Source organism: Phasianus colchicus, chromosome 4, assembly GCF_987193195.1.
Source record: "Phasianus colchicus chromosome 4, bPhaCol1.hap1.1, whole genome shotgun sequence".
Taxonomy (NCBI): Eukaryota; Metazoa; Chordata; class Aves; order Galliformes; family Phasianidae; genus Phasianus; species Phasianus colchicus.
The window spans coordinates 9234850-9253679 of NC_143439.1; the positions used below are offsets into that span (position 1 = coordinate 9234850).

The 18830-nt window shown below is 36.9% G+C and overlaps 1 protein-coding gene across 16 annotated transcripts in view; it reads left to right on the plus strand.

Moving 5' to 3' along the window:
- TTC29 (tetratricopeptide repeat domain 29) overlaps positions 1–18830 on the plus strand; it is a 366043-nt gene that overhangs the window by 298749 nt on the left and 48464 nt on the right. For all 16 annotated transcript variants that reach the window (XR_016465780.1, XM_090138569.1, XM_090138566.1 and 13 more), the window contains 2 exons: positions 12948–13039; positions 18338–18461. Coding sequence is in view for 15 of the 16 variants with exons in the window: in XM_090138569.1 (XP_089994695.1) it covers positions 12948–13039; positions 18338–18461 (216 nt within the window). In the remaining variant the exon portion in view is untranslated. The remainder of the gene's footprint in view (positions 1–12947; positions 13040–18337; positions 18462–18830) is intronic.

Consider the following 18830-nt stretch of genomic DNA (forward strand, 5'->3'; position numbering starts at 1 on the left):
TAGCCATATTTCTATATGAGTTTACAACTCAAGGAGGGTCCTAACTAGTAAGAGAGTTCAAAAAAGTAGACTACATTATACTCTTTTTTTCCCATGTGTTGTAGAAGATGATTTAAAAGAGTGAGCATAATTTCTCTGAGGTTTGCTTACTACCCTATTGCATTAGTAGGAGACTGAACTTCAAGGCACACTTCTGCAAGCAGTGTCTGGATAGAAATCCAAGTTGCTATTTAAGCTTTCACTGTTTTCACTGCAGAAACACTTATGTGGGGGCTCACAAAACACATCAAAAGATAGTATTGAATTGAAATGATTTCAAACTTCCTTTTTTTTTCATCAAGCCTTATTCATTTGTAATTGATATTTAGCCATTCTGATGGGGCATAACTTTCTCAGCATAGAAAATGGGGTCATGTACAAGTTTAAGAAATGCTAGAATAAGAACCTCAAAATTCCTAGAGGCTTCACTTTTATTGGAGCAGGTTTAAAATTTTTATTAAAACTGTGCTTGAATAGAAAATCTGTATTTTTCTTAGCTAAGGAATAGAAGATCAGACAAAAACCTGAGTCAATCTTTACTGTAAGCACTTCTGACTGATCTTGACTCTGACAACGGATTATATACTGAGAAAGGTTTTCTTATTGAAGGTCTGGGGCTAGTGAGCCAATTTTGCAACTAATTTAATTTATTTTTTCTGGGAGGTCCCACTGCTGCCACACATTGATGGGATGAACATCCCTGCCCTCGTGAGGCCACATTTAGAATACTGTGTCCAGTTCTGGGCTCCCTGGTTCAAAAAAGACAGGGATCTCCTAGAAGGAGACAACTAAGATGATAAAGGGCTGAATAACTCTGTTCAGCCTGGGAAAAAGACTGAGAGGGAATCTGATCAACGTTTATAAATATCTAAGGGAGGTGGAAGGCAAATGAATGAGGCCATGCACTTTTCAGTGGTGTGTAGCAATAGGACAAGGAGCAATGGGCTAAAACTTGAACATAGGAAGCTCTATACTAACATAAGGAAGAACTTCTTTATGGTAAGGGTGATGGAGCACTGGATCAGGCCGCCCAGAGTCAGGCTACAGAGTCTCCTTCTATGGAGATATTCAAGACCTGTCTGGATGCCTACCTGTGCAACCTATTGCTGGGAGCCTGCTTTAGCCTGATCTCTTGAGGTCCCTTCCAACCCCTGCAATTATGTGATTTTCTGTGATTCTCTGACAAACACAATTCTATGGGAACAATTAGTACTGGTACTAAAAGTTACCCTGACAAAATACTTTGCCTCAAATGCTTATAGAAGTAAGAAATAACTGGATAATATCACTGGAACAGGCTGCCCAGGGAGGTTGTGGAGTCTCCTTCTCTGGAGATATTCAAGACCCGCCTGGATGCCTACTTGTGCGACCTGGTGTAGGGAACCTGCTTTGGCAGGGGGGTTGGACTTGATGATCTCTGGAGGTCCCTTCCAACCCCTACAATTCTGTGATTCTATGATTCTGTGAAATAACAGTCTGAGCTGAGAATACTAAATAAGATGTGAAAATTCAGAGAGAAAGTGAATGTCAGATCGTTCAATTAATTCTTTGCTGTTCATTTCGCACTTAATTTTTAAAGAGGAAGAAAGACCTAACCTTATTTTGGATATGAAAGTCAGTCTCTTAGTCAAGGAAGGATTTCTTCCATTGGTATATTCTAGATAATCATTTTCCTATTTGAGCCAGTTTCTTGAAAACTTGAATAAAAAATATACCCAGTAGTTCTGAGATGTAATGACATTGTTTTCCTTCAGTACCTTTCTGTATACCACACAAATTGGCACCTTGGTTATATGATGTCCACCATAATTGCCTTGGAACATGGTATTATTTTCCTTCTGAGCCTGTTCTTCAAATTACATTTTGCTTGGTTAATGGCATCAGAATAGCTCCCCTCAGTAAACTGGATTTCTGTCAAGATAGATGTGCAGTAAGAATACACTTTGTGAGAAAACACTCTTAAATGCAGTGCTGCTGCAGAATTACAACAGCTGAGTTACACAGCAATCATAGAGCATAAGGAACAAGAAAAAGAAAAAACAAACAAAAAAATCTGTTACTTCATGCATTACAAGCCAATCAGACGATTTTCAGATTATTTCCATGTTTTCCATGTTTTGCCATAGCAACAATGAATGCAATAATGAGTTATTGATGTTAACCTTATTCTTCAAGAGTCTCACATTCTCTAGGACTGACTACCAAAATGCCATAAATGTGTGGATTTTTATGTCAGCTGCTATGATTTCAAATGTAATCATGCGTACACCCCAAAAGAGCAAGAAGACATTGAGCTGAAGATTTGACTGCACATTCCATTAAATAAATCTGTAAGACCTTTTCCAAATTTTAAGACCGTGTTTCCACCGCTGCTCTCAGGAATGTGAATATGAATTTAAAACCCCAATTTGGGGAGCTATATGTGGAGGACATGAATTTTTGTGTTTGTTTTCAATTCCAAAATGGTATGAAAATTGCTAGATTTATGTATATTTATAAGGTTTATGTAGCCTTATTCAAAATACACATATTAAAAGTCCTGAATTTAGAAATCATAGCATTTAGCAATCTTACAACTCTGTTTTTTGTAAGATTTTGCAACAGGATATCCATTATGAAATGGCAAATTTTATTACTACATTATACACACATGCACCTGTGTACATGCATGCACACACAAACACCACGTGAGTTTGCAGAAGGACTGGAAGGGGCTAGAGTGCAACATCAGTAAGAATTGACATGCTGAAGCATGTAAATAATAATAATAGGTATTGCCATAATATCAAGAGAAGTATTCATAAGACTCCAAATGTCTTCAAAAACTTATAGCTAGTTACTATGTCTGGACTCAAAAGTAGCAAAATTCACTTACTGGGGGTTCACTGGGATCTGACATAGTGAGCACGTTCAAATGTTGAGGACAAAACTATAAAAACTCCTCAAATTTCTCTGCAAATGAATGTTTTTGCATCCATTTTTAACCAAGACATTGAGAGCAGAGCAGTTGGTAGTTATGGGGAACAAGTGGAGCCTTTGCTTTGACTATACTATTTTGGGATAGCTGGCTGGATATCTCCTGTGGAGATGGCTTATCCTTTTGATTTCCCAGGCAAGGTACAAGCCAGATATGAGATATGAGGCTACAGATCACAGAATCATAGAATGGCTTAGGTTGGAGGGGATCTCAGAGATCATCCAGTTCCAACCTATGTGCCATGGGCAGGGCTGCCACCGACCAGATCAGGCTGAACCCATCCTACCTGGCCTTGAACACCTCCAGAGATGGGGCATCCACAACCTCTCTGGGCAACCTGTTCCAGCACCTCACCATCCCCTAAGTAAAAAATTTCTTCCTAGTTGGCCTTCTGGGCTGCAAGAGCGTACTGCTGGCTCAGGTCAAGCTTTACATCCGTCAGGACTCTCAAGTCCTTCTCTACAGGGCTGCTCTCAATAAGTTCTTCTCCCAGACTGTATTCTTATCTAGGATTGCATTGACCCAAGGGCAACACCTTGACGAACCTCATGGGGTTCACATGGGCCCACTTTTCGAGCCTGTCCAGGTCCCTCTGGATTGCTTCCCCCCTTCCTGTTGTGTGAACTGCACAACTCGGCTTGATGTCATCAGCAGACTTGCTGAGGGTGCACTCAATTCCTCTGATAAAAATGTTGGAGAGGGCCAGTGGAACCCTGGGGAGCACCTCTTGTGACTGGCCTCCACGTGGACATAGAACCATTAAAAACTAGTCCATTTGTCCTGCTGAGGTTTTTCTAAAACTCTAACTGCTGTCTACTGTAACTTAAAAGATGGGATTTATGCAAGCATTTTCTACTCACTATGTTGAAACTTTTTTCTAGGTTAGCTTTTTTTTTTTTTTAATATATAACTGTTGATATACACATTTTCATCTGTTTTATTCCCAAAGAATAGGAACAAAGAAGACAAAGCACTAAAATTGTATGTTAGAAAGATGTTATAGAGGTTGTTTACTTCATCTACTTTAGACTTTATGGAATTTCTAGCTTAGGTGTGCTAAACTTAGGAACCTGACGACTGTTATAATCAAGGGAAAATTGCATCACATCTAAATTTGTAGTCTATAATGTCTGAGAAACAAGAACTTTTCAGTAGTGTGTCTATTAGTGTATTTACATATATTTACAGCCAGGGCTGCAGCAAATGGGTGAAAAAATCTAAAAGAAATTTTTAATTCTATTAGATAATAAACTTACAGAAGTCAGGCTGCTTATATGTTTTGAGAAATGGAGCACTTGTACCCATGTTGTACAAACTTGGGAATTTCAATTCTTAAATGCAAATATATTCATAATGTACAAGGCTTTGTTTTCCTTCATATGGTTTAGCTGAAATGAACAGGCTTTTAAAAAATTCTATAAAGTAAGGCTTTTAAAATTAAATTGGTTTCTCATGTTGGTATAGTTCAAGTTACGGCAATTTACTTAATAAATACATGTTTAAATTTCAATGTGATTTTTCCCGTTGACTTCAGACTCAAATAATCAGATGTAGCAAATGATTAACAACTTTGCATGATCAGAACCATCAAATCGAGGTCTTGATTCATTCACCTTACAGAAATTAAAACTTACCCTTTGATAGATAAATAACCCAAGAAGTTAAAACCCTGAAATTTCCCTGTGTGAAACCTAGAGCTTGCTGCTTCATTATTAGAAGCAATTTGTTTGCTGTTTTTCTTTCAGCTTATGTATTATTGCAGAACTGATCAAAAGAATTGGTAGCAAAGTGTGAAATAAATTGTACTTCTAAATAAATCGATTTAACATTCCTTTGTGCTTTAAGTGATTTTAGTAATATTAATATTTAAAATATTTCTGCCTGAAATCTTTTTATGACTACATGTAGCAATAATGGCCACCATTTCATTCTGCCGTTTTTCATATTAGAATATTGCATAGTAAAAATTGTAAAAATACTATCTTTTAGCACTGAAATGGATGCAAAAGATTTCAAGTGAATGTCTGCATGTAAATGATTCAAATTTTATTCAGTCAATAAAAACAGTCCATTAATTCTTTTACTACATTTCTCACATGGGTTAAAATTCAAAAAAAAAATCAGGTTTTCATCTGATTGAGAACTTTTCCCTTACTTCCACGTATTTATACAGAAAAATAAGTTTTTAACTGACAGACATTTTTTAATACCTTCTTGTTTATCTCTGCAATTTTTTCCACTGTGTTATGCAAATCTAAGGATTTGTATGTTTGCTTTTGGCTAGGAGAACTTTCGTAGTTAAAAATATCCTTTAATGAGTAGACTAAATATATATTATTGAGCATGAAGGAGAACATTTATAGATCCTCTGTCTAAAAAGTAATGAGCATCGAAGCATGCACATGCATACAGTATGGTTAGTGAGGTCTTAGGAGGCTACAGCAATCTGACAGCGTGGTACATTCATGTAGACACGACAGTGTGATAAAAGCAATCCAGACATCTGGATCCCAGTGATACTATACAAAAACATTTCTGAACAATTCACATAGTTGCACTTACCCAAATTTCCAATCTTGTCCAACCCTTTCTCCTTGATTCTTTCTCTGCCTCCGCCTTTGTCTTTTATGTTGTTGCAGAATCTCATTTTTCCTTTATGAGTCAACTCCATCTGCTTATGTGTCAGAGTGGCCCTCATGCCACACATCATATTGAGGAATTCTCAAGATGAAGGGCTGTATTCACATCGCTACTTCTGTCTCAGCACTGTTTCATGCTTGTCACTGCTCGGCACTCAGCGCCACACTGGCTTGTTTTGTCAATAACCATTTATTTGTTGCTGGAATAGTAGCAACCATTACATCTGACCTCCCTGTTTCATCAATTATGGATAGATTATTGGATGTGAACATCTGCAAAAGCTTGCTGTTGAACTTACCTCCTGGCTGGGATTAGATCAAGTATTAAACTGTTGTTTATTGTCAAGCCAAAACTCTACTGGGAAGCCAGGGAATTCCAAGACTAGCAGACTCCCATCAGCAAGCACCAAAAATTGTTTAGTATTGCCACCGTTTCCCATAAGATCGTGGCCATTTATTATTTACACTTATTACTAGTTGTTATAACATACTTGATAAAAGCTCTTGGCAGGCGTAGTGTTTCCAGCTATTGTCACATCTGTCAGGATGGAAAGGATACATAAACTGTATTTTCCTCTTATATTGCTGTTAAAGGGTAACAGATGAAGCTTCTTCACTCCAGACTGTTAAGCCACGCTTTATTTTGAAAAAATATGCCAACAGTGGCTGGTTTGGAAAAACATTACAAATGAAGGCTACGACAACCTTTACTAGGGTAATGTCTTTTGCAGTAAAGATTTTGAATTGTACAATAATTAGAAATTTAAATACCTGGCTTTGACATTTGCATAGGTTTTTGCTCTGAACTGGCTTATTTTTTTAAATTATTATTTTAATTTTAATAAAATCCTTTTGAGGTGTGCTAAATAACAGAATGATGACTGCATTTCTACAAAAGTTGTAGTTACAGAGAATGAGAATTTCACTGTTAGTGGTGCAGAAGGCCAGAATTAACAACAGTAATACAGAAGCTAATAGCAAAGAAATAAGAATAAGGACAGAAGTTAGCATTTATTCAATCATCTGTACATTTCCTGGTTTTGAAGCTTGCTATGCAGAAAAACCAAGCACTGAGAGTGAACTCCTGACCTCATGAAATCCAATAGAAAGTAGAAATGGTTCTGTGGAAATGAAGTTTTTTAATGGGTTGTTTTTATTTACATATCTTCCATTCAGAATTGAAGCAAAACACCTATATTCTGAACGTTACGTAAAGTATACGAGAAACGCTTTAGACCAGAAAAGAATCTAGATTCTGTCCTGATAGACTGTTAAGAAATAAGTGAAACATTAATCTATCTCCCCAGGGCGTTAATGCTCCAAGCAAATATAGACAGGAATAACTTGAAGCTAGCATTGCCGTGCAAGTTCATAGAGCATGAAGGTAAATATTGCACTTGCTTGCCAAGTATAACAGGAGAGGAGTGGAAGGGGCAACTACTTCTCCAGCAGTGTTATCCACACAGCACCTTAATAATAGCCACCTCTTACCAAAAGCCTGTGCTCTAGCGAGAGCAATTCCAGCAATTCAGGGACTACTCCCTCATTCTTCAGCATGGCATCCAGTATTAGTATGTCTTAACTGTGAGCATACAACCTGAATATCATACTACTTCTAGATGCTCATTATGCCCAAGTACAGTTAGCATTTAACAAGGCAAGGTCTGCCATTCGGTTGATGTTTGTGTATTGTTTTCCTGGGATCAATAAGCTCTGCTATGATCAATATATTAAACGAGCAATACAATTTTCTTACTGCTGTTCAACCTCTTGCACAGCAGTGTTTTGTCCAAACTAAGAATACATCCAAATTTGCATTGTGAAAATCTTCTTTGTTCTTACTCAGAATTGCCACAGGCATGTACCCACTTGAATTATGGTAATAAGGGCTGCACTGGTATTGAAATGTTATCAAAATGTAATCTAATTCAGTATATTACTGGTTAAGGGGTAAACATTGATCCCAAAAAAAAAAAAAAAAAAAAGAACAGAAAAAAAAAATTAGGGAGAACAATTCTTTTAAATTAGACTGTTATTCTTTTATTAAAATGTTGTCTACCTCTTGTACAGTAGATGTCACTTTTATAGGAAAAATGGCAGTTTCAAGAGGAAATTTGCATTCTCAAGCTCAAAAACATGAAGAAAGTAATCCTGTAGAATACCTGTATGTCTATGGATTCTCCTTGTAATTGAGGTTAGTGAAAGTGAGGTTAGTGGAATGGATGCATAGGTCTTTTCTGTTACGAGCACTTCAAGCTCCAAAAGCTTTGCAGTTTAGCCCCTGTGGTGAATTCAGCATAACAGAAGATGGGAAAGGTAACTCTGTGACTCTGATTGATTTTTCTCATGATCTACAGCAAATGAATTATCAGAGTTGCAGCATGAGCTACTAAAAAGTATCCATTTTATTTTTAAATATGCATTTATTGGGGAGCTGTGGGACGGAGTTCACTGAACTGGAAAATGCCTATGCATATGACAGTATTGTTTTTTTATTTCCACTGAATGGTATGGAAAAGATTATTTGGTGACTGTTAGCGTAGTGTGTTTTCTTTCTGAAAATATATGGGGTACTAAGTGGTACAAGGCCGGCATTACTTGATTGCATTTTCTATCTTCCAACATCTATTGTTGGCTCTAGAAAAAAATATTGTCAGATGCTGCTACCCAGGCTGGGCCCTGGCCTGCTACTGCAGTGCCTGTCAGAAATCATTAGCTAGTGTTCTCTTTGACTAATGTTGCGGTTGATTGTCTGATTCATGTTCAAGATCTGTAAATGAGGCAGAAGCATCTTTACTGTTCACCAGCTGTGAAATGGCTAAACACTGTTAGATTTTCAGAAATCAAAATAAATGTCTTTCCAATAAAGTTTGACAATAATATCAAGTGCCAAAGCTGAGAGCTGAACTGTGGTTTTGTGTTTTTTAAAGTTACAGTATTATAAATCAATATTATCCCATCATGTTTTTGTCAGAGTAATGTTTTTTAGTCAAATGATAAAGTACTGCCAGTAACATTAATCTTATGTTGACTTGGATAGGCATTCTTTATTCAACATAAATTCATACCTTCAATTTTTACTCTTTCATCCATTATCCCCAGATGTACACATTGAGGTTTAGCGAAGCCTATGTCCTATTTTGTTAATCTACAGTGTGTAGCAATGAGATGTGTAATGTGTCTCTGTATATACAAAAGGAATGCAGGTGTGACAACAGCAACAACAAAATTTTAAAAGATGAGATTTTGGAAACAGGCAGATCTGGGAGAGTGGATGGTGTTAATGGCATAACCCCAGGAGGGTCGCATGGCAGAATGCTGAAATAACGGAAAAGCAAATCTAGGTGTGAGATCTGACTGGTGTTTTTCTTAGCTAAGGAGGCAAACGTGTAATTCATCACTATGTACAGAATTAGTGTGAGAGCTATGCCACAAACAGGACCTACTTTGGGAATTTACCCTTGTTATTTTGCTTTATTTCTGTGCTGTGACAAATTGTAGCCATGGTAAAGTTGAAAAGAAACAGGAGTTGCTGATTCTGTAATCAAACTGCTGCTTCCATAGTAGCTATCCTCCTTCCAGATGCACCCAAATGCAGCTGCTATGAAAAAAGAAAACAAAACAATCATACAATGCTACTTCAGATATTTTAATTTCCATTTTGGAGTGATAAAAAATAATTTTTCACCCCTTTTTTTTTCCCAATATACAACGAGATAATAGTGGATGGTGCTTTGAACAGTGATCTGTTGAAGTCTTCAATCTACCACTTCTCCGAACCCAGGAGGACAAGTTACTGAAACTCAGTCTTCATTTCTGTATTGGATTTTGATTTTCACTTCATTTTTTAAGAGACAGTTTTTATTTTTTGAGACAGTCCTTCTGCATGCTCACAGAGGGCCAAAAACCTAATTTGTGAACGTAATCATTGCAGCTTTAATAGTCTTTATTTTGTTAGTCTTACCTTACTTTTTCTAAGTCAAACCATACATTATTTTTATTTGTTCAAGTTCATATACCGTGAAATTTTCCCACACATTGGTTGGAATATGAAGTACTCTTTGAAACAGTACAGAAATTTTACAACGATGCTTGAACCTAGCATCATCAGGATAAAATTGTTGCAAGAGCATCTTTTCTCAAAACTCTTGGTACATAGAAAATAAGTAAATAAATAAATATGTATTGCTCCTTCAGTAACTCTAAATCTCTGCAAACTCTGACTTTTTGAAAAGGCAAATCAGCTAGATTTGTATAATGCCCAAGCCCACTATTTTAAATGTATATTAATAATACAGATTCTTATATAGTCCCATTCAGTATTTCTTTACACAATTTTTATTTGCATTTCCTTACCAGGAGAAAAATTACCAAGATGAAATTTTAATGTACAATATTTACCATTAAATACTGGAGCAGAAGTGTGTTCCCTTAACAAGCAGATTTTTGTTCTGCAGTCTAAATCAATTTTTCCATCCTTTGTGTAATGGTAGTTGTATTCCATAAGATCACAAACACAACAAAACTGCAGATTTATGTGTCCAGCACTAGTTATTGACATCTTCCATCTCTTCCTTGAATGATGCTGTCTTCTGCACAGATTGGCTAAAATGAAAGACCTGTTTCCACATGTAAATTCCATGCAGTCTGGATGGTCATTCTTCCCAATATTTATCCTCTTATCAGAGTACTAGCAGGTGAATGACCCAGCCATGCCCACTCTGACTGAAGTCTTACCACAAGCATGTCTTTTTTTATATGGTATTCATAGGAATACAAATGGATTAACTGGTTGTTAATATGCCTTGAAAATAAACCAGGACATTGTACTGTCCATTTCGTGTTTTCAGGCTGTTTACAAATTCCGGCAGCAATCACCGTGTCAATTCCATTTGATTCATCATCATGAAAGATCTGTAATTTTCTTCATTTTAAATGATAATTAAAATTGTACTATAATTACAGGAGTCTCTAATGTTAACATATTAATTCAGTGTTTTATTCCGCTCTACCTCCCCTTCTTTTCCTATCTTGAATGTTGAAAAAGAAGCACTAACCATAGGTGAGGAGGTCCTTTTTTTTACATAACCCACATAAGTGGATCCTGGGCAACTGTAGCATAGAGGGGAATAGTTTCTTACCGTCACAAAAGTGTCCCTTTCTGTGTCCCCACCAAGTACCTGAAGCTGGAGGAGTTATTTGAAATGCAGACGTAGAATATTTTTTAATATATTTTCTATCGAAATCTGTCAATATTTCTTTCCCCAAGATGATTTAATTATTTTTATTTCATCTCTGTTTAGAATGAAACGTACGATTTTTGAAGATCTTGGATTTAAAATTAATGTTCCTAATTAAAAAAAGAAAAAAGACTTCATTTATTTACTTACTTGCTTCTTTTTAGCAGATGTAATGTTTCTTTTTAGCAGATGCTCTTTTTGCAGAGATGTAATGAGCTGACCTTTTATTTGATCTGCTCTGGCTATGGCTTTTTCTTGGCTTTCATCTGTACTTTTTAGGTTTTGTGATATCTTTGACAGAAAAAACAGCATAGCAGCCTAAGCCTTGGGCACGTAAGTAACCTTTCAGTGCTAGATAGGAACCACTGGAGGCCCTGTGGCCTAGTTTAATAACACAGAGGTTAGTTTGAAGTGGTGGTGATTTTCAGTCCAGTACATAAAATTTTAGAAACCTGATGCTATCATGGCAGGCTTATTGACATGGGCACTGTTACTTCAACAAATGTTGCAGATCCCCTGAGCTAAAAATGCAGCACCAAGAATTCTTTCTTGGTTCCCAGCCTGGATTATCTGGAGGACAGACTGCAGGCTTTCACAGCTATGCTTATGCATCCAGTTTAGGGTGAGTTCTGAACTGATGTGACAAGTTCATAACAGTAGTGCCTTCACTTTTTTTGTCATATCATATGCATCAATAACTCAATTGAGAATGACCTTCAAGTATAGGATGCAGTGCTGATGTACAACATCAGAACACAACTTTGATAAGTACGTGAGGAAAGATAAGGAGCATGTTGTACATTAGTAAGCTGCACATTTGGTGCACAGAGCGTCCGTAACTGGAAAATAAGAGCCTTGTCTAGCAATACATCTATGTGTATTAAAGCTCCTTCAAGAGCTAGGAAAGTTGTGCAGTAGAAACAACATAGGGTTAGCACACACAAGCTGTATTCTTTTGAACCACGCACTTTGCCAGTGACAGGGGACGCAGTCTTTATAGGAAGTGCCCTATCTTTTACTTTACCATAAATAGGCATCTTGGGGCACGCAGGCTACTGTCACATGTCCCTGTGCATCTCCCATCCCCCTTCGAAGCTGGTAAATGACATTCACTACTCCTTTCTTGGAAATGTGCAAAAAGGATTTCCATAGATAGTCTTCGGAGATTTCCTGTGTTCTCATGTGTGTAATAGGTTGGGTCAAGCAACAAAGAGAGAAGAAGGAAAGAACAGGATTTAATTTCATATGCATTCTCCCTTCGCCACCATTGGAAAAAAAAAAAAGGTTGAAAAGAGAAATTATGCAATACAGGTGATGTCAGTGTTAAATTAAATTAAGATCATATGTTTTTGTGCAGTTGCTGTAAGCCCTCAGTTATGAGAGAGGTCACGATGAAAGAGCATATCCCAATATTAACAGGTTGCTGTGTGCATGAATAATTAGTCATAAGTATAACAAAATTTTCTACAGTATTTTAAGTCAATCCTTGCTTAAACATGTAAGCTGTAATTTATTCAATTCTTATGCACTTGAATTGTACTAAAAAAGTTCTCATAGTGATACTTTAAAGAAAGAAAAATAAATAAATTGTATTTGAATGTATTTTCTAAAACTCTGTGAATACGAAGGGCATCGTCTTAATGTATTGATTCATAGAAATTCATGAAAGCACATATTTTTGAAATATTTTAAATTGTGAGTAAGGAAATTTAAATTGTGAATCTGGTAACATCTCTTTGTTTTTTGCAAAGCTCCAAAACGGGGATATTTAAATACAAGTTTGATCTTTTCAGTTTGTAGTTATTATGTAATTTCAAACAACTGTGAGTGATGATCAAAAACTTGTTTCTATTGCAACTAATTAAAAAAGAAATGCAAATATGGGAAAACTTTAATTTTGCATTTTATATGAGCACAAGGATTGCACGCACGCACACACATCCTGCCTTCCCCCCCAAAAAAAAGAAAGAAAGAAAGAAAGAAAGAAAGAAAGAAAGAAAGAAAGAAATCCATAGCATTGTATTTATTGGATTTTATTTTTCTGTTTCACAGATTTTGAACACCTCTATAAAAATCTTCACAGCACTGTGTGATTCTGCAGGCCTAAGAAGAGCATATGAAGCTATAGACAAGATCCTGGTAAGGTAGGTTAGCACATCCTTGTCTGGCTGTCAGTGCAGATTCATTCAACTGTGAAAGACTTAAATTGTTAGAGGTCTGTCGCTTCCCATTACTGACTGCTTAAATTTTAAGCGGCGCCCTTCTTGCAGTAAGTGACCCTTTCATTGAAAGTTATTTTAGACTCTTACAATTTTTTTTTAAGGTATGATCCAAAGCTTTTCTGTACCTATAAACAGATTTATGCTTCCCCCTCCGACCCCCATAATTTGAGGGCTTTTTTTCATCTTTTTTTTTGTTTTCTTTCTTTTTTTTCCCACAAAATTGGGAAAGGTCTTGCTGAAGAACTGGAATCCAGGCATATTTTTCAGGCTAAAAAAGATAGAAAAACTCTAAGAATATAGTATGCTTCATCACTCTGATACAGTTTGTTGTTCATATTCTGAACATTCTAAAAAAGCACACAGGATAAGACATTCAAAAAGCCATGAAACAGACTTAAAAGATCAGGTCCCATCTTCAAAACCTGTGTAAGCTTAACTGCAAAAGATGTTGTTGCTTGTACGCCAGCTATTGCTATGACTGAATTTTACATAATTGGCTACCGTGATACAGTGAGACAGTAGAAGTGAGGTGTCTGAGCTCTCAAGAGCATTCATGACTTCCTTGAATTTACAAAAAGCAGTAGTCTGGGTAAAAAGTGGCCTATGACAGCCAAGAGGGCATACCTAGAAAATGCATATTGATTTCCTTTTTCTGTTTTAGATACTCTGGAACAAAAGCACCTACATGTATTTAGTGTGAAGCCCAGTGGGAGGCCAGTCACAAGCAGTAGACCTAGGACACCAGAGGTTGATATTAGCACCAATACTGATTAGTACCTTTGTTAACAACCTGGATGATGTGACCAAGTGCACCATCAGCATGTTTGTGGTTAATATAGAACTGAGGAGAGGTAGATGATATACCACATGGTCGTGTTACCATTCAAACAGATCTAGCCTCTCTGCAGAAAAGGACTAATGGGAGTCTTGTGAAGTTCAGGAGAGGGAAAAGCAAAGTCCTGTACCCTGGAAGGAATATCCCCAGGCACCAGTATAGGCTGTGGACTGACTGGAGGGAAAGCAGCTTGGCAGAGAAGAGCCTGGGTTTTCTAGTGAACAAGAGATCCTGAGCCAAGTAGCCCAAGAAGCCAGCAATGTCGAGTCATGGCAAAAACAACCTGCATTACAGAGAGCATTGCCAGTAGGTCAAGGGATGTGATCCTGCACCTCTACTCAGCACTGGTGAGGTTGCCTCAGGAGCACCGTATATGCTCCATCTCTCAGTGCAAGAGAGACTTGAGCACAGTGGACCAAGACCAGAAAAGAGCTGTAAAGATGATAGATTGGAGCATCTGTGCTGGGAGGAGAGGCTGAGAGAGCTGGGATGCTTCAGCCGTGGAAGAGAAGGCTCAAAGGGGATCTAATCAATATCTCTCAAACAGCAGTAAAGAAGACAGAGCCAGGCTCTTCTCAGTGGTACTTGCTGACAGGACAGAAGGCAATGATCACAAATTGAAATACATGAGAGTCCACTTAAACGCACAAAAAAAAATTATTGTGAGGATGAATGCTGAAACAGGTAGTCTAGAAAGGTTGTTGGATCAAAACAACCTTCAAAAATTATTCAAAACCCCCAGGACACAATCTTCTTCTATTTGACCCTGTTCTGAGCCTGGCAGATGGACTTGATATCCATCTCTTCCAACCTTAACTATTCTGTGGCTCTGTGATCTTTGTCTTAAGCAAGTCCTTCTGTTTAAATGCATTTTTGCTATGTGTTGCTCCCTAATAGAAAAATTTCTGTAAACCAGGATGACAAATGATATTTCAGGCAAGCTTACTTTTCAAAACTCAGCAGCAGTACTTTTCATAAAAAAGTTTGGGCTGGTCCAGTTCTGCACGTTCTTCCTTGGTACTTGACTTGGAGGAGAAGGCATGAAATAACAGTGCAATGTTATGTAGAAAAAGCTAATGTAAAGAGAGGCTATTAAATTGTTAATTTAGAAAAAATACAAGTTTTGTTTACTTTCATACTGAACTTTTGGATATTTGCTTGATATAACAAAGAAGTCTATGTCTGGTAAATTCAGAAAATATTGGATGAATGCACAAATAATTACTTTTGGTAGCAGTCTCGAGACTCAACTTGATCACTATCTGTTTTGTGGGGTTTTTTTAGCCTTACCCAGACTAGTGCAAGTCATTTTAAACTTGATGGATAATGCCTTTGAAAAAAAAAAGAAATGACTGTATTTCTCTAGCTTCTGAAACAGTGCATTATAATCTTAATGTCTGTGAGAGTCTGTACTGAAAGCCTTGTGACATATTGGAGAAAGAGGCAGAGCCCTCCCTTATGGCTCAGAAATTGTCTATAGCTTTCGAAATTTTTTTGAAATCTTTGCTACAGATGTTTCCACAGACCATAGGAAACAGAAAATCTTTATCATCTGCATTTAGGCATGTCATTTTCCAGGGAAATATCTGACATAATAGCATCATGTTCTTGACTTATTCTGCCAGTGTCCACCATGGTAATGACTTCTTGTGGACGCATGATTTATACATCCAATTCAATCACATGAGCAATCCTATAAAAGGTGCATATTTTCATAAAAGTCTAATAGGAGTAAAAATCTCATAGGGCATTTTAGCATGAAACTGGAAAATGAGTTGCTGTAGATGTGTAATCTCTTCTGCTGAAGTCATCATAACTGTTCTGTGGGATCATGAATGACTATATCTTTAGGAAATTGCATTTTATGCATTTAGGAAGGTGATGTCTAAGGAGAGAGAAAGTATATGGCTGTAAAAAATAACATGTCGATTTTTGAAGGAACTATGAAATATTAGAACTTTGAGCAAGAAAGACTGTTTATCATGTTATCAGGTCATGTGCAGGATGAAGTGCTTCAGTAATCCTTCTACCATACTTTACATACCTCAAGCTGTAGTGCTTTTAAAAGTACTTCCTTGAAAAAATTGTTGACTGTACCGACTGGCTGCTAGTTGGCATATGTGAAGTCCTAACACTGAGAACCATCTTTCTTTCTAGTATGTGTCAAATTGATTTCTGCTTGCTTGCAAGATATTATATGCCCTAACAATTTTTATATTTTCTATACACGGAACATAGATTTTTATGTGAAATACAAAAAAATGACCAAAAATACATCAAAACATTTCTATCAATTCATGAAATTAAGAAACCCTTTTTACATTTTCTCCTGTCACTGATTCCATTTGCTTTATTACTTTCAGCCTCTAGCCCACAAACTTGGTGGCACAATCAACAAACCCCTCAGTGGCTGTTTCATCCCTGCTCTATTTGATTTCTCCACTCTGAGTAAATGATTAAGTTTTCATGCATTGGTTCAACCAAAATCTATGTTCACTCAACCACATCCTTTATTGATTACTTCTACTGCAAACAGTAGGCCAAGTGTGATATACATAATTGGACAGTTGTCAGGGGATGTGGGTGTTAACAGTCCTGTTTTCCCAATTGGAAACTGGAATCACCTTGATACACAAATATTCTGCACTGTTTCATTCTCATTCCTTGGACCGAGGAGTCCTTTTCCTCAGAATATATGTTTTTAACTCTCAAAGGTCTGGTTGAATGGATTTAATGATTGTATCATATAATATGCTCTTCAAGTTGCACCTGTGCACTGCATATAGAAAACTAGAAAAACTGGAATTAATATTTGTCTAACACTTTAACCTTGTCCTTTAACTTATATAAATCATATGCTGGATTTCTGTTGGGATACACTCAATTTTCTCTTCCTTGGAAAAAACATAGGTTAAAAAAGAGGTTTCTAAGTCTAAAATTTAGTAATGTTTTGACATTTGGCATATGTTTTTAGTACGTTTAATATTCTCATTAAAATACTCAGATTAGGAAATGGTATTAAATTCAGCTCTGCTGACTGACTACTAAGCTTTACTTTAAAGTATGTACATGAACATTTCAAATATGCTAGTTTCCATTGTTTTAGCATCCTTTTGTAGGAGTCTGGCCCTTTTCAGTGACATAGAGATCACTGAAAAATTGTAAATTTGCTGTGATGCTTTACTACGTTCCCTCTCCAGTGGAAGACTCTACCCTATTATAATTACTTCATTTTATAAGGCAGAGAATTGCAGACTCGTGCTGGAATTTGAAAGCACAGATCACTAATGTGGTTTGCAGTAAAAGCCAAAACATAGATGAAACCTCGTCAGTCACTTACGGCAGGAATATCACTTGAAGGTGTTTTAAAATAGAAAATAAATCATAGTTCTTTATCACGTACAGAAATTTCTGTTTCTGTGGGTTTCTTAATTAAGGGACGGCATTTTCTGTCTTGCTTGGTAGCTTGACATTTAACATGCTGTACTCCTACATTAGTGGCTCAAGTTCATGGCTCAGACTGAGGTCAGCTGCAGTAACACTTCAGCCTTAAAGGGAAAAAGAGCATAATACCTTACTCACAAGAAAACCTAGATGTCTATTATACCTTGTAACCATATGGTAGAGATCTGATGTTGTTAATAAGACCGGCTTTATTAAAAAAAAAATAATAATAATAACATGGGAATCTGCAAGTGTTATTGCCAATCTACATTAGCCAATTTTCAACTTAGATTCAGCTGTGACCTCAGGTTTCTCTGATCTCACTGGGATTTGGAGGTGACACCTGCAATTCACAGTTTATAGGTTTGCCTGTGTGTCTCCAGCAACCTTTGATCCACCCAGCCAAAGTGCAGTGTTGTGATCACGAAAAGTCATCCCCAGCATTAAGAGACAGCACCATTATAGAGCTGCTGCTGTATTGCCAGGGTTGTGTAGCAAGAAGTGGTAAGGAAAAGCCAAGCTAGGCAAGCTAGCATTCCTGCTTTCTCCCCTTGTCAGAATGTGAGCTCCAATTGTTTTGAAAATATTATCAGCTGCTCAGATGGAAAAAAAAATAAATAGAGATTTAATAAATGGAAATTCTAAAAACCCTGCAAAATTATCAACAGCATTTTAACTACTGTCCTTAAAATAGGGCACAGTTTTCTGAAGAAGTTTGGTTGTTGTTTTTTTTTCACTCAAAAAGGTCTGATTCTGCCTTCAGATGTTCTGCGTGGACTGGTCTCGGTACAGGAAGTTTCAAAGCAACCATCTACAGTCTAAGTTTTACCACAAAGCAGATGAATCATCATAACATAAAGAGGAACAGGGGCATAGATCCTCAGCATTTGGAGGCACCATCTGGATGAATATTTAATTCTGTCCCTTGTCCTTTGCTTCAGTCAGGGAAAAGCGGCTGAAAGTCTTACGCGTTTGGAAGAGTTTAAGAAGGATGCTGAGAATGCTCATCTAAGCCAAAGTGTGGTGGATGCATGTGTGTTGATCGGCAACATTTACAATGAAAGAGTAAGTAAAATATGCCTTAAGTTTTGGGTAAGGTGAATGTTTCACACCATATTTAATACATGGGGTATTGTTCTACAGTAGGTAAATGGAAAGTCCAAATTCAGATCAGAAAAACCTTTCAGTGTTGTGAGAATTACAGATCCAAATCACAGCTGGGGCCATACATGTTCTTAAAGAGCCATCAGTTAACACAACTGAAATTTTATTATACATTAAATGTTGTGCTTTTAAAATATGAATATATATTACATTGCTTATTAACGTGCAGTTTTTAATCTGAGCTTGACTTCTTCTTTACATTCTCTCAACCAAATTTATGAAATGGGTGAAATATTTTGCCAAAGGTTAGTATCGATAATACAAGGGCTT